The sequence below is a fragment of the Cyprinus carpio genome, chromosome B15 (assembly GCF_018340385.1).
Source record: "Cyprinus carpio isolate SPL01 chromosome B15, ASM1834038v1, whole genome shotgun sequence".
Lineage (NCBI taxonomy): Eukaryota > Metazoa > Chordata > Actinopteri > Cypriniformes > Cyprinidae > Cyprinus > Cyprinus carpio.
The window spans coordinates 8,513,405-8,526,651 of NC_056611.1; the positions used below are offsets into that span (position 1 = coordinate 8,513,405).

Genomic DNA, 13,247 nt, shown 5'->3' on the forward strand with positions numbered 1-13,247 from the left:
AAAGACAGAGGCTGATTCCAAAATTGTCCCCTATACCCTTAAATAGGGCACATTTTGAGAGGACGGACATATGTAGCCCTCCATAGTGGACATTATCAAGTGCACTCAACCAATCACGTAATGCACTGCAATAACGAGTGTACACTTAACGCCTAGAGAATACCCATAATGCACTGTGAGGTTCATGCTGAATAAATTCCCAAGTCTCTCCAGAAGATGGCGCCTGCAACTGAATCATCCATTTATCTATTTTCCAAACCACTGGTCCAATGTGGGTTTGGCGTAATACAGTATCATTCAGGTATACATTTATTTTTAATTGATAATTAAATTATTTAATTAAGGTTTATACATTCTAGTTTCCACGACAGGGTTCAATATAAGTCTTTTCTTAACTACTGGAGCGGCCAGTTTGCTACGTTTTCAAATGATTAATAAACAGTACAAACTGTGCAAAAGCAGCAGCCGTTCTGCTGCACTCTGTGTCTGAATTTGCTCACTCATTTTCATTCACTCCCTAGTACATTAGTGTAGGGCATGGGGTTCTCAAACCTGTCCTGGAAAACACCTAGCCCTGCACATTTTGTGTCTTCCTTATCAGACACTAATTCATGTCTCGCAGTCTCTACTAACGCACAGTTGAATCAGGTGTGTTAGATAAGGGAAACATACAAAATGTGCAGGGCTAGGGGTCCTCCAGGACAGGTTTGAGAACTACTGGTGTAGGGCAGTGGTCTCAAACTCAATTCCTAGAGGGCCCCAGCTCTGCAGAGTATAGTTCCAAGCAGCTCCAACTCACACCTGCTTGGAAGTTTCTAGTAATCCTGAAGACCTTGATTAGCTGGATCAGGTGCACAGCAAAACTGTGCAGAGCTGTGGCCCTCCAGGAATTTGAGTTAATAGTGAATGAGGGTATATGGGGCAATTTCAAGCAAAAAAAAAAAAAAAAAAGAAATTGTGAAGACCATTGGCTACCCTGGACTGGAGATAAGAACCATTGGTATACAGTATACAATCCTCATCTTGGAGAACAAGCACCTAAACCAGCTAATCAAGGTCTTCAGGATTACTTGAAAACTAAAGGTAGGTGTCTTGAAGCAGGTTAGAGCTAAACTCTAGGACCAGGAGGAGGGGTTTGAAATCCCTGGGCTATAAATTTGAAATAAGTTGCAGACCTTTCATAGTATTCAACAAAACAGTAATTAGCATGAGGAGAGTAAACAATGAATTCACTGAATCTTACTGGGCATTATGAGAAGGGCCCTCTGAGGCTATTTGACTTGCTGATAGAAATAACGTAAATGTGACGAGAGATGGAGGAAAAATTAGCAAGGATAGGCCATTTATCTCTAAAGTGAAACAAGGCCTTAATCTAGTGATTCATTGAAACAGCTTTATCACATCATACGTTTATAAGTATGATGGTTTTTAAAGCATAATATTGCAAACTAGAAAGTTGTTGTTAGGAATGGTCCGTCTGGAGCAGCTTGAGTCATCTTTAGATGCGTTATCTAATTTAATTATCACACATCATTATATATTATTAATATATTTATATTTTCACAAAATGCTAAAAAATGGATGTTCATCCTAATAATCCACTGTCATTTGGCTATTACAGTCCTAAATATTAATAACTGAAAATAACTAGCATTGATAAGTTTTTCTTAGTATTACAATAGACCAAATGGGGTTAATAGGATAGGAAGTGACAGTTCCAATAAATTAGAAAGTGATGAGGTGAGAGATTAATTGTCTTATGAGTGTGGAAGGAGAAACTTAAAGTTGAAACGCTATTTAAATATACAATGCTAATTATGTATGTGAAAAAACTTTTTATACTAATTCATTTGATGTTTTAACTTTAACTTTAACTTTCACTGTCACTATATTTTTCTGTCCCTGTTGAGGTCTATGAACCTCACTGTCTGCAACCAAATCGTCTCACAGATAGTTCCTTGAAATGGTTAGGCAATCGTCCATAATAATCCATAATCGGATGTTTGCATTTAATTCAGTCAAAGATGGTACATAGCAATCCTTGTGTACTGTATGTGTGGTGGGTGTGCCCTCTGTGCTGTTACAATAGTGAACGTCACAGGCTTAAGTTTAAACTACGAAATCGCGTAACAGTAGATATGTGCACCAGGACACGGTACCATAAAAATCCCAATCAGGTTAATCAAAAAGTTATGTCTAATAAAGAGCGCAGCATAAAACGGACGTAGTTTTGTTTTATTACCACTGTATAAAAATGAAGCATGCAGCGGGGTGTATAAGTACTTGGATAACAAGCAATTCTATTTTGTCTTTATATAACATAGTTACCGTCATTTTGAACTTTATACGGTTACTCTCTACTTTCCGAAATCATAGCATCAGCATGGGATTCCACGTGCGGCGCCTTCACGATTTATATAAAAATAAATTGGCAGGGTCATACACCAATGAGCGCGGATTGACGTCACTAGGTAGTGTTTTCCATGGGAACCCTAGTGCTCCAGCCAATGGGAAGTAGAAGGGGAGGAGACAAATTTGAGTTCAGAGCGTGAACCACTGCTTTCAGTGATCGGAGGGCCGGTGAAGTATTGTACAGTATTCATACGTGCCTCGCTGTGACAAAAGTAAGCCGGGACAACACTGATATCACCAAAGGATCGGGAATCAAGCGCGCTATTGCTGGTTTGTGACATTAGAACTCCTAATTTTTTCACTGTTGGTTTAATAAAAAAATAATAATAAAAAAAATGTTGCGTAACCTGTCGCTTATCGCGCATGCGCGGAAATTTCCTTGTCGTTCTGTTTTGTATAGTATTCCTATATTTTTTATTAGCGTTGTAATGATTATATTACATTATACAATAGTATATGCGGGATTTTCTTGTTACAACCTGTATGTCAATTAAGAAGATCATAAAACGAATTTTGTCGGTGGTAGCACGACTTTTTACATAACTGTGTCAGTGTACCGTGCAGTTCATTGCAGGTCAACGTGTGTGAGTGTAGAGAGGCGGACTGGGTGGGTGTTTGGGCTGAAAATAAAACGAATGTTTTTAAATACATAAAACCATATTTAAAGAGTGCTAATGATTTATTGGCTAGTCTTCAACGCCATTATATGTGCACTGATATTAATAGTTTTAATGTAATTCTTCAGTACATGTAGCCTACAAGCTCTCTGAAAGACAAAGACCAACTCATGCAAGAATCGAATGTTTTCAGATTGAACGTTACATTCCCACAGCAAAAAGTACAAATATGCACATCAAAATAACGTCAACAATAGTCACTGACAAAATGTAACTGCAGGTTTTTTTTTTTTTTTTTGGCCCTATAGCCAAAACAAAAAACAAACCTCCAAAAACAAACCTCCATTGGATATAGTTCCAGTCAATCAAAACCTAGGTTTTGATTGACTGGAACTATATCCAATGGAGGTTTGTTTTTTTATGTTTTATTTCTTCAGCAGCACACCTAAAAATATTAAATTAAGTTGCATGTTTCTTTAGGGTTAAATATGTATTCGTTGAAATAAATTTGTAGTGACTGCCCTGAAAAAAGATATTTTGTAATTTAGTTGGTGAAACTGGACTATTTCAAGCAACTATCAGAAACATTAGTCTGTGTGAGTCAGGTGTGTGCATCCAACTGCATTTCCAATGTGACTTTCGATTGTTGTATAATATCACTGATGCTTGAACGGCAATCTATGGTTTCTATATATCAATGAAAAATGAATAATAATAATTAAAAAAAAAAACCCACAGTATTATGTAACTAGTGGAGGCTGAGAAACTGATGCTTTTGAAATTTAAAGATTTATTTATTTAATTGAAGACTCAGAAATGGTCCAAATACATTCTGAATAACTCCTAAAAACTACATTCACACACACACACACACACACACACACACACACATATATATATATATATATAGCTTTTTAAGATTTGAGACAATATGAAAATTAATTTTAAAACCAGTCTCATTATGTAATTATAAAAAACTAGGGGAAAATGTTCAAAAGATATTATAAATTCCATTGTATCTTTCACAATCTCTATCACTTGTATGAAAACTACAGACTCTGAACAAATCACTCAAACTAAAGCATGAAAAATAAAGTCATTGTGACCAGGGGTCAACCAATTATCGGCGCCGATATCAAGCATTTTTATGATTATCGGTATCGTCATTTTCAAAACTGATTCGCCGATAAAATTAACATTTTGAAATGTGCTATTTGGCTCTGATGCAGCCTGTCAGAACAGTCTATGGTCAGAACTCACCAGCTACGTTGGCTATGTGTAGTACGGCGTAGCCTGACGCGCACCTCTTCAAAAATCTAACACCGCGTCAATTCTACGTGGACCACAAGTGCTGTGATTGGTCTGCTAGAACCCCTCCCTCCGTATGTACTTGAGTTTTGTGTGTGTTTATGTGCACTTAAATATATTTTAATGTTACACCACCTTATATAAAATAAAACAAAGCAAAGAACAAGTGTCTTATCATTTATTATACTACATAGCATTATACATCACTTGTTGTCCGCGACCAACAAATGTTGATCTGACAAGTCCTTGTGGAGATTGAAAGAATGCCATCTTCTCTTGTTCCATTGTTGTCTCCTTTTTGTAGTTTTAAATAATAATTTAATGATTTGATATTTATTTGCAGCCGTCACAGCTATAACGCTTCTCCGACGAGCTGCTTCTTCAGCTTTTGTCGCGGTACTGCTGGTTACACCAGCAACATGCCCGTGAAGTATAAATGAAAACTGATGCATAGTCTAAAGCGTAGAGGCTACGGCGTAGGTCCGACGCAGAAGTATAAATCAGCCTTAAGACACTTGTTCTTTGCTTTGTTTTATTTTATATAAGGTGTAACATTAAAATATATTAAAGTGAACATAAACACACATAAAACTCATGGGGGGAGGGGTTCTAGCAGACCAATCACAGCGCTTGGCAGGCCGCGTAGAATTGACGCGCTGTTAGATTTTTGGAGAGGTGCACGTCAGGCTATGCCATACTACACATAGCCTAAGGCGTAGGTTCGACGCAGAAGTATAAATTGGGCTTTAGTTTAATGACTGAATAGCCTATGGAAAACCAGATGTAGCCTATAGGCTATTGTATGCACCAATCATAGGCTATTTAGTTTAGTTTTATTTAAAGTTTGACATGACAGGATATTGCAGCACAAAACCCTGAAATGTGTCAAACATACAGATACTCAATAGATAATCAATACTTGGTATAAAACAAATAAAAGATAGCTAATATACAGGCATAATTAAAAAAAAAAAAGACTAATGTATATATAACTAACTAACACAGATTCACAGAAAAGGCATCCTAATCAAAGATCTGTAAGTTATCCATACAACAATTGTAAAGCACGGTGAATAAAGTAGAGTTCATGACGTTTAGCTTTGCTCCTAGGTACAACAAATATCTTCTTTCACATATATATATATAGAAATTTTTTTAAGCATTTGCTTTTGTTGAGCATTCACTCGATGCGTTCCGAGTGGTAGCCTGTGTATTTGTAGCATAGCAGCGATCATTCCCAAAATAGTCTTATTTTATTTTTTGCTGTGCTGCACATGCTTAAAGGGCATTGCTCACGTTACAAAATTTGCATTGACTGATACGAAATGTATTAACTGCACCATAAATGCATATAGGCTAAATAACGTAGTTTTAGCTATATGGATAAAGCAATAAAAAGTACCCTAAAATTTTAGATAAACATGGTTATGGTGGTTATTGGAGTTAGAAAACAAAGTTATTTTTATGACCAGCAGGGTTACTTAATGTAAATGCAAAAAAAAAAAAAAAAAAAGCAGAGAGACTGCTGTTTCTGTCAATGGCAAGTTTTAATTTTAAAATTGTGATAGCCTAGAGTAGACTAGGCTGTGTTTACATGTTTTGCCACTTGTTTGAGCATCTTAACTTAATATATAAATCCATACAGAAGTAAAATTCATTTAATAATATTGCGATTTACACGTGAATATGTATGTGTGAAAATATAATGTCTAAGTTGAGAAAGAGAGAGAAAAAAAATGGTAACGTTCGAATTTGAAAATTTAAAATAACGGTGGTAAACAGCCGCGGATCATAGCGCACTGAGCACACTAAATAAAGCATACTGCACCGCATAGGCTACGCACCACACACGGACTGCACTGCAAATGGATCCTCGCTTAATTTCGTTCACTCTTTGCTGATATATAGCACTCAACTGCCATGCACTATATCAGGATTTGAGAATCAGTGAAGACATCACCGATTTCAAAGTCGACACCGAGAGTCGATTCCAGTGCTGGAGTCAACTCCGACTCTAGGTCTATTCAGAGTCAAGGAATCAATTTTTTTGGAGTCTACTCCCCATCCCTAGTGATCACGCATCAGTTGTCTCTCAAAGGTAAAGCAGCAATAAATCACAATCCACTAACGTTACACTGAAGTTGCAAAACATCTCAATATTATCTATGATTTCCGCAATGTGGAAAACTTGGATGGAATCGCAGAATCCAGTTAAATAAATTGAATTTACTGTAAGATGCAGAATGTCACAGAATTTGTCAAAGTTTGGATGAATTAATCAAAAGTAGGTCAGTAAACTTAAACAGAGTCGCAATATGGACTAGTAGGCCTATCTGTAAAGATTAAGATGCAAAAAATAGTATTTAAATATAAAAAGGAACCGCACTCCATTGGTTTGAGTCTTACCAATCACATAGGTCCTTGGAGAGGTGAGGTGTCCAAGTCGCATCATCTTACTACTGGGGTGCCTCAGGGCTCAGTTCTTGGACCACTTCTCTGTCTACATGACATCATTAGGTTCTGTCTTTCAGAAACATGGCTTTTCATATCACTGCTACGCTGATGACACTCTACTCTACCTCTCATTCCATCCTGATGATCCGACGGTAGCTGCTCACCATCTCAGCTTGTCAGCTTGTCTAACAGACATTTTTTACTGGACGAAGGACCATCACCTTGCACCACAACTCAGCCTTGCCAAGACAGAACTGCTTGTGGTTCCAGCAAACCCATCGTTTTATCACAATTTCACCATCACATCAACCATAACTCCTTCAAAAACAGCCAGAAACCTTGGAGTTGTGATTGATGATCAGCTAACTTTCTCAGACCACATTGCTAAAACTGTCCTGTCCTGCAGATTTGCTTTATTCAACATCAAGAAGATCAGGCCCTTTCTTTCAGAACATGCTGCACAACTCCTTGTTCAAGCACTTGTTCTGTCTAGGCTAGACTATTGCAATGCTCTCTTGGCAGGTCTTCCAGCCAGTTCTATCAAACCTTTACAATTAATCCAGAACGTGGCAGCAAGATTAATTTTTAATGAGCCGAAAAGAATACACGTCACACCTCTGTTTATCAGTTTGCACTGGCTACCAATAGCTGCTTACATAAAATTCAAGGCATTGATGTTTGCCTACAAAACCACCACTGGCTCTGCACCCCTTTACCTATATTCATTACTTCAGACTTATGTGCCCTCTAGAAGCTTGCATTCTGCAAGTGAACGTCGCTTGATTGTGCCATCTCAAAGAAGCACAAAGTCACTTTTACAGACTTTTAAACTAAATGTTCCCTCCTGGTGGAATGACCTGCCCAACTCAATCCGAGCAGCTGAGTCCTTAGCCATCTTCAAGAATCAGCTTAAAACACATCTATTCCATCTTTTTGACCCTCTAACTTTTGCACTCATTATTCTAATTCTATTCTTAAAAAAAAAAAAAATCTAACTAGCTTTCTAATCTTTTTGTTTTCTATCTGTTTTCTTTTCATTCATTATACAATTATCAAAAGCAAAAAAAAGACCTCTAACACTAGCTTGCTCTATTCTTTTTCTATCTGTTTTCTTTTTATTTATTATATTATTTAAAAGCCCTTGCTACATGTACTGCGTTTAAGCTAACTGAGACTTGTTATAGCACTTAGTATACATAGTACTATAGTATATCATTGCTCTTTTGTTGATTTTGATTGCTCCCATTGTCCTCATTTGTAAGTCGCTTTGGAAGAAAGCGTCTGCTAAATGACTAAATGTAAATATGAATCCAGCATGTCGCATGTCTCCGTGTATGTAATAAATGGCACAGACGCAAGCTTTTGATTTCTACACGTACAAAAAGTGCGACGCCCGCGGTGATTTCAGCTTCTGTCGTCCAACTAAGTTACATAAGGACATGAATACATGAACATCTCCAGAACTGCTCATAAGCATTTGACAGTTTAATTTGAGTAAAACTATCATCATATCATTTACATAGGCTACAGAAACTTAAAGTTCTTCATGGCAACCCGTCAAAATATAAAATCGGGTTATCTTAAAGAAATGATCAGAAATATATTACTGTGGTGCAGTATGAAATACATAATACTACTCAGGGATTAAAGTTTTGCGCGCTCTCATTTTCTGTGCACCCACAGATCGCTGTAAGGAAAAGTACCGCTGCTCCCTATATGCAGAGTACGCAATTTGCATAGGGCACCAGCTCCCAGGGGGGCACCATTCCGTTTGCTCAAAAAAGGAAAAAAAAAAAATATATATTATATATATATATATATATATATATATATATATATTATATATATAAAATTAACATGGATTTGCGCAGCTTGTCATTTAACAACAGCTCTGTGTACTAACAGCTGCTCCATGTGAAATCATGCACCTGATGGAATTTACTGCTGATTAGATAACCGGCTTTACTGGCGAGATGCGCATTAATTATCGGCCGATATTTATAGTGCACCCCTAGTTTTAGTGTCAGTAATAATTTCACCAACGCAACTGACTTAATACTGTAGTTTCCATGACTTAAAATATATAATATAAAACAACGAGGAGATCGGTTAATTATTAATAATCATAATGTAATACAAAATAAACAATTTACATTATTACAAATGCCTGCAAAGGACACCAAAGGCCTGATAACTGCTGTTGTTACACTTACATGACGATCAAATCCTTGTTTAATATTAACCAAACATTTAATTCAAATATCACTTAATTTTTAATTTTTTGTCCACCTTTTAGCTATAGAAATGATTTCTTCAATAAAAACATGTGGACATCGCAACCCTTACCAAAATTAACCATGGTTATCATAGTAAAACGGCTTAATTTTATTTTGTGTGATTTCTGAATGCTTGAGACTATAAAATCAATCAGACAACTGTATGAATAAAATCAGTTAGAGCAACAATTGTAATTTATAAATACAATTTAATTAAATTTTATTTATTTTAATATTTTATTAAAGTTCTATTTTGACCCCTTATAGCAGGGGAATTTATTATTATTATTATTATTTATTTTATTTTATTTTTATTTTTTTTTAGGGAGGGGGCACAACAATACTATTCTGCTTAGGGCACCCATTTGGCAAGCAGCGGCCCTTATAAGGGGAGTGACAGATTTGAATAATTATTAAAGGAGTTTGCAAATGTGATATTGTTTAATTCAACAGGTCAATAAACAAGTACTGCCTCTTGTACTGACTGCACTCATGCCACCTCTGAGCCTCATACTTCTGAAAATGTACATACAAGCCACTTTTGTGTTCTTCTGTGCACCCTCTGTATTACAAATATATTACTAATGTCTTATGATTGGTAACTTATTTGTCTTATTCTACTTCTTATTATATTGTTTTAAATAGAAATTTTAGAAAGCTTATAAACGTATTTTTTTTTAATTTGACCAATGAAAATGATGCAATTGAAAAGGTAAAAGGAAAATACTCCTGTAAGTCACTTTAAGGAGTCACATGTCACCTCGTATTAGGAAGGCTAATTTTTGATCAGAATGTTTGATTATTGATCAGAAGGTGCTCCTTCATTTTTATTTTATTTTTTTAATTAGGAGGATGAGCACTTCTGATTACAAGAAGAAAAACATTGCTCTTAAACTGGGTGTGTGACTGGTATGGCTGTGGAATGGGATTTGGCCAAGGAAAAAAATTGTCAAAAGATTTTTTTTTTTTTTTTTTTTGCTTTAACCCCTGACTACTACAACAATTATTACGACTTTTGTTTAAATAATCGCACAATATGCTATTTCTTACATGTTTTAATTTTAATAGTAAACCCTTTGTATGCCAAAAAATAAAGAGTTTAACTCTTTAAAATAATAAGTTTACTGTGGGAGTACTACACTCAACCAACACCAATGAAGGCAGTTTTTGTCAGAGCCCTTGTTATTTTTAATTTTGACATTAATTTTCATTTTTTACAACAGACATATATTGGTTCAAAATATCGGTTATCAGTTTACTTGATCTGTAATAATCGCCATTGGCCTTGAAAAACACATATCGTTCGACTCCTAATTGTGACTAAAGGACTAAATAATTTTGGAATGACTATCTAGCAGCACTACATTAATTACTACAGTTATGAGGGTCTGTATCACAATGACATTAGTTTTAACTGAGAAATTAAAAACGTACTTATCATAAAGTATGCATATTTAAGTCATTGTATGCATGAATTGCATTTTTAATGTATTTTTTTTAATAAATTCATAGATCTGGACAAAAAATTAACACCCTGTTATTGACTCACTTTGACTCAATAAAATTTATTCTGGGTGAAAAAAAACATTAATGTATTTACCTTATCTTATCATTTGTTTTCACAGCTACAACATGTAATTGGGTCAGGGGATCTTTGACCTGAAATGTAAAGTTTGACCTTGTCCATGTCACGTGAGACAGAGCCAAAGCCCTACCTGTACAAGGGCGAGTCTGAGTCCCCGTGTGGCTCCATGTCTCACCTGCACCGCATGGGCGTTGCATCTGAGGGGAGTGACAGCAGTCGCGACCCACTCAGTTCTCCGAGGCCTCAAGCACAGATGCATGAGGAAGTGGAGATGGGCGGAAGTGGCTCTAGTGGAAGTGGCACAGAATCTCACAGTAACGAGTCCCACAGTAATGAATCACATGGTAATGAATCTGTGGGGAGTTCCAGTGGAAACGGAAAAGATTCTGCAATCATGGCATCATCAGGGAGTAACAAGAGGTAAGGGGATACAAGACGTGTATCTATGTCAATGTGTAACATAATACAATTGATTGTTGAGATGCAAGATGGTACCAGTTGCATTTGTATTAATTGAGAGTGCGAGTCTGTGGTGTGATATGAGGGACATGAAAGTAACTCCAGTTTAAGTTACCTGGATGAGCAGTCGGATATGCAGCATTGCTATAAACAACAGTCAATATCGCACTGCAATATATATACATTGCGTAACAGATATTTGAAGAAAAAAACAGCACTCTTTCTCGAGTGATATTGCTAAACTATATCATATGTATATAAGACAAAAACCAATACAAGGGACCATATATCTTACCCTTTTTGTCCTGGTGTCTTGAATTTTAGGGGCATATGACTGCATTCTAGTCAGTCATTGTCCAGCATCATGTTCATCTGCAACTACATGCAATGGTTGATGTGTTGTGTTAAATGCATTAGTAATTTTAATGCGTTATATTTTCCATAATTAATTGCATCAAATTAATGTGTTAAATCAATAGCCCTAATTAGTATCTACGGTATGATGCTGCTATGCTGACTATGGCATATTTGATATCATTGTTGTAGATTAGACTCAAGGAATCTGTCAAGACCAGTAGGCAAAAATATTGAGAAATAGTGGCGTTTTTAAAAATTTCGTCATAATGTTTGCCCAAAACTTTTTAGTACCTTAGTGACATATACAGATATGTAATGATACACTAATGTGTCTGTAAAATATATCACTTTTTATGTCCAACAAGGCATCATTTAGAAATTGGCAACCAACTCACTATTCATCAATCAATCAAAATAAATTGATTGTTTGTTGACCAAACCATTCAGAAGTTATAAGCAAAAAAGCTATTTTTCATATGTCCTCACCACTAGGTGGTACTCTGCTGGGACTGTGCAGGTTCCCTCAGGTTATGGTTATTATAACACACACCAAGTCTGGTTTGAATACGCCAAAAGCATTGCAACAATATAACATCATATCCATTTTTCTCTTTAGTCATTCGTTCACATGTTATTTATGAGTGGTTTGACTAATTAACTTTAATTCCATAACTTTATACTGACATGGTCTAAAGATGATATGATTGGTTTTTAATGAAAATCAGAGTAACGGTCTAGGAGGAGTTTGAAAAAAATGGTTCAAATTATTAGCATAAACGTGAGTGCAACTTTGGACAGTTGGTAGCACTATCAGCTTTGAGATAGTCTCCAAATTTTATGTGGTTAATGTTGAGGCTGTCCTCTAAAGAAGAAGAAAAAGAACACTAACAGATACAATAGGTGTCTATACCAACCAGAAGAAGAAGAAAAAGAACACTAACAGATACAATAGGTGTCTATACACTTTCAGTGCTTGGCCCCTAATAATAATAATTTAATATAAAACAAAATAAAATGTTATTATCAGTATCACCACTTAAACCAAAGTGAGTGAAGCCCTGAGTTTCAAGTTTGAATTCGACAAGAGTCATCAATAAAGTCTCCATAACAAATTAGATGCTGATATGTGATTCTGCGATATATTTAATAAAGTCTTTTGAAGCTTAATTATCACACTAGGCATCAAGGGAATAATCTGTTTCAGTACAGAGTAGCATCCTGTGTTCCTTCTGGCTGGTATGCCGGCCTCTGTAGGCAAAATTCAGTTCATGTTTGTTATCAAAACAACAAAATATATAACATTTGTGATCAAAACCTATTTAAGACACTTTGCCTTAAAAGGCTGACTTTGCAAACAGTTTAAGACTTTTAATACTAACATTTACAAGAATAAAAAAAAAAGTTTTAGTTCTACTGAAATTAAACTTTCACATTTCTTGAAAAAGCATTAATAAGCACAATATTAGACCCTGCCAACACGGGAAGCCTAATATAAAATTAAAGCGTTATGTAAGGTCTCTTGTCTGAAATTATTCAGTCATTTTATGTTTTTTTTTTTTTACTTATATTTGTTGTTCTCTTCATCTTTTATTTTTCCTCTGTAGCTCAAACTCTCAAAGTTTTTCCCCTCCCAGTAGCAACAATGCATTCAGCTTGGTCAGTTCAGAGCTAGACAACCCATCAACCAGCGGCTGCAGGTAACAAAACCACAGGCATTAAAAAGCTATAATACAGTTGTATTGCTTAATGAAGAAGTCAATCAGCTCCTCTTTTTGAACT

The 13,247-nt window shown here is 35.8% G+C and overlaps 1 protein-coding gene across 5 annotated transcripts in view; it reads left to right on the forward strand.

Moving 5' to 3' along the window:
* Positions 1-2,510: 2,510 nt before the first annotated feature.
* The window catches only part of LOC109067915 (period circadian protein homolog 2-like), a 37,209-nt gene continuing 26,472 nt past the window's right edge, over positions 2,511-13,247 (forward strand). For 3 of the 5 annotated variants that reach the window (XM_042739108.1, XM_042739110.1, XM_042739111.1), the window contains exons 1-3: positions 2,513-2,682; positions 10,693-11,072; positions 13,073-13,165. In XM_042739108.1, the coding sequence (XP_042595042.1) occupies positions 10,753-11,072; positions 13,073-13,165 (413 nt within the window). In that variant the 5' untranslated portion in view covers positions 2,513-2,682; positions 10,693-10,752. Of the gene's footprint in view, positions 2,683-3,405; positions 3,438-10,692; positions 11,073-13,072; positions 13,166-13,247 lie in introns of all 5 variants that reach the window. The other 2 variants (XM_042739109.1, XM_042739112.1) reach the window with 2 other exon arrangements.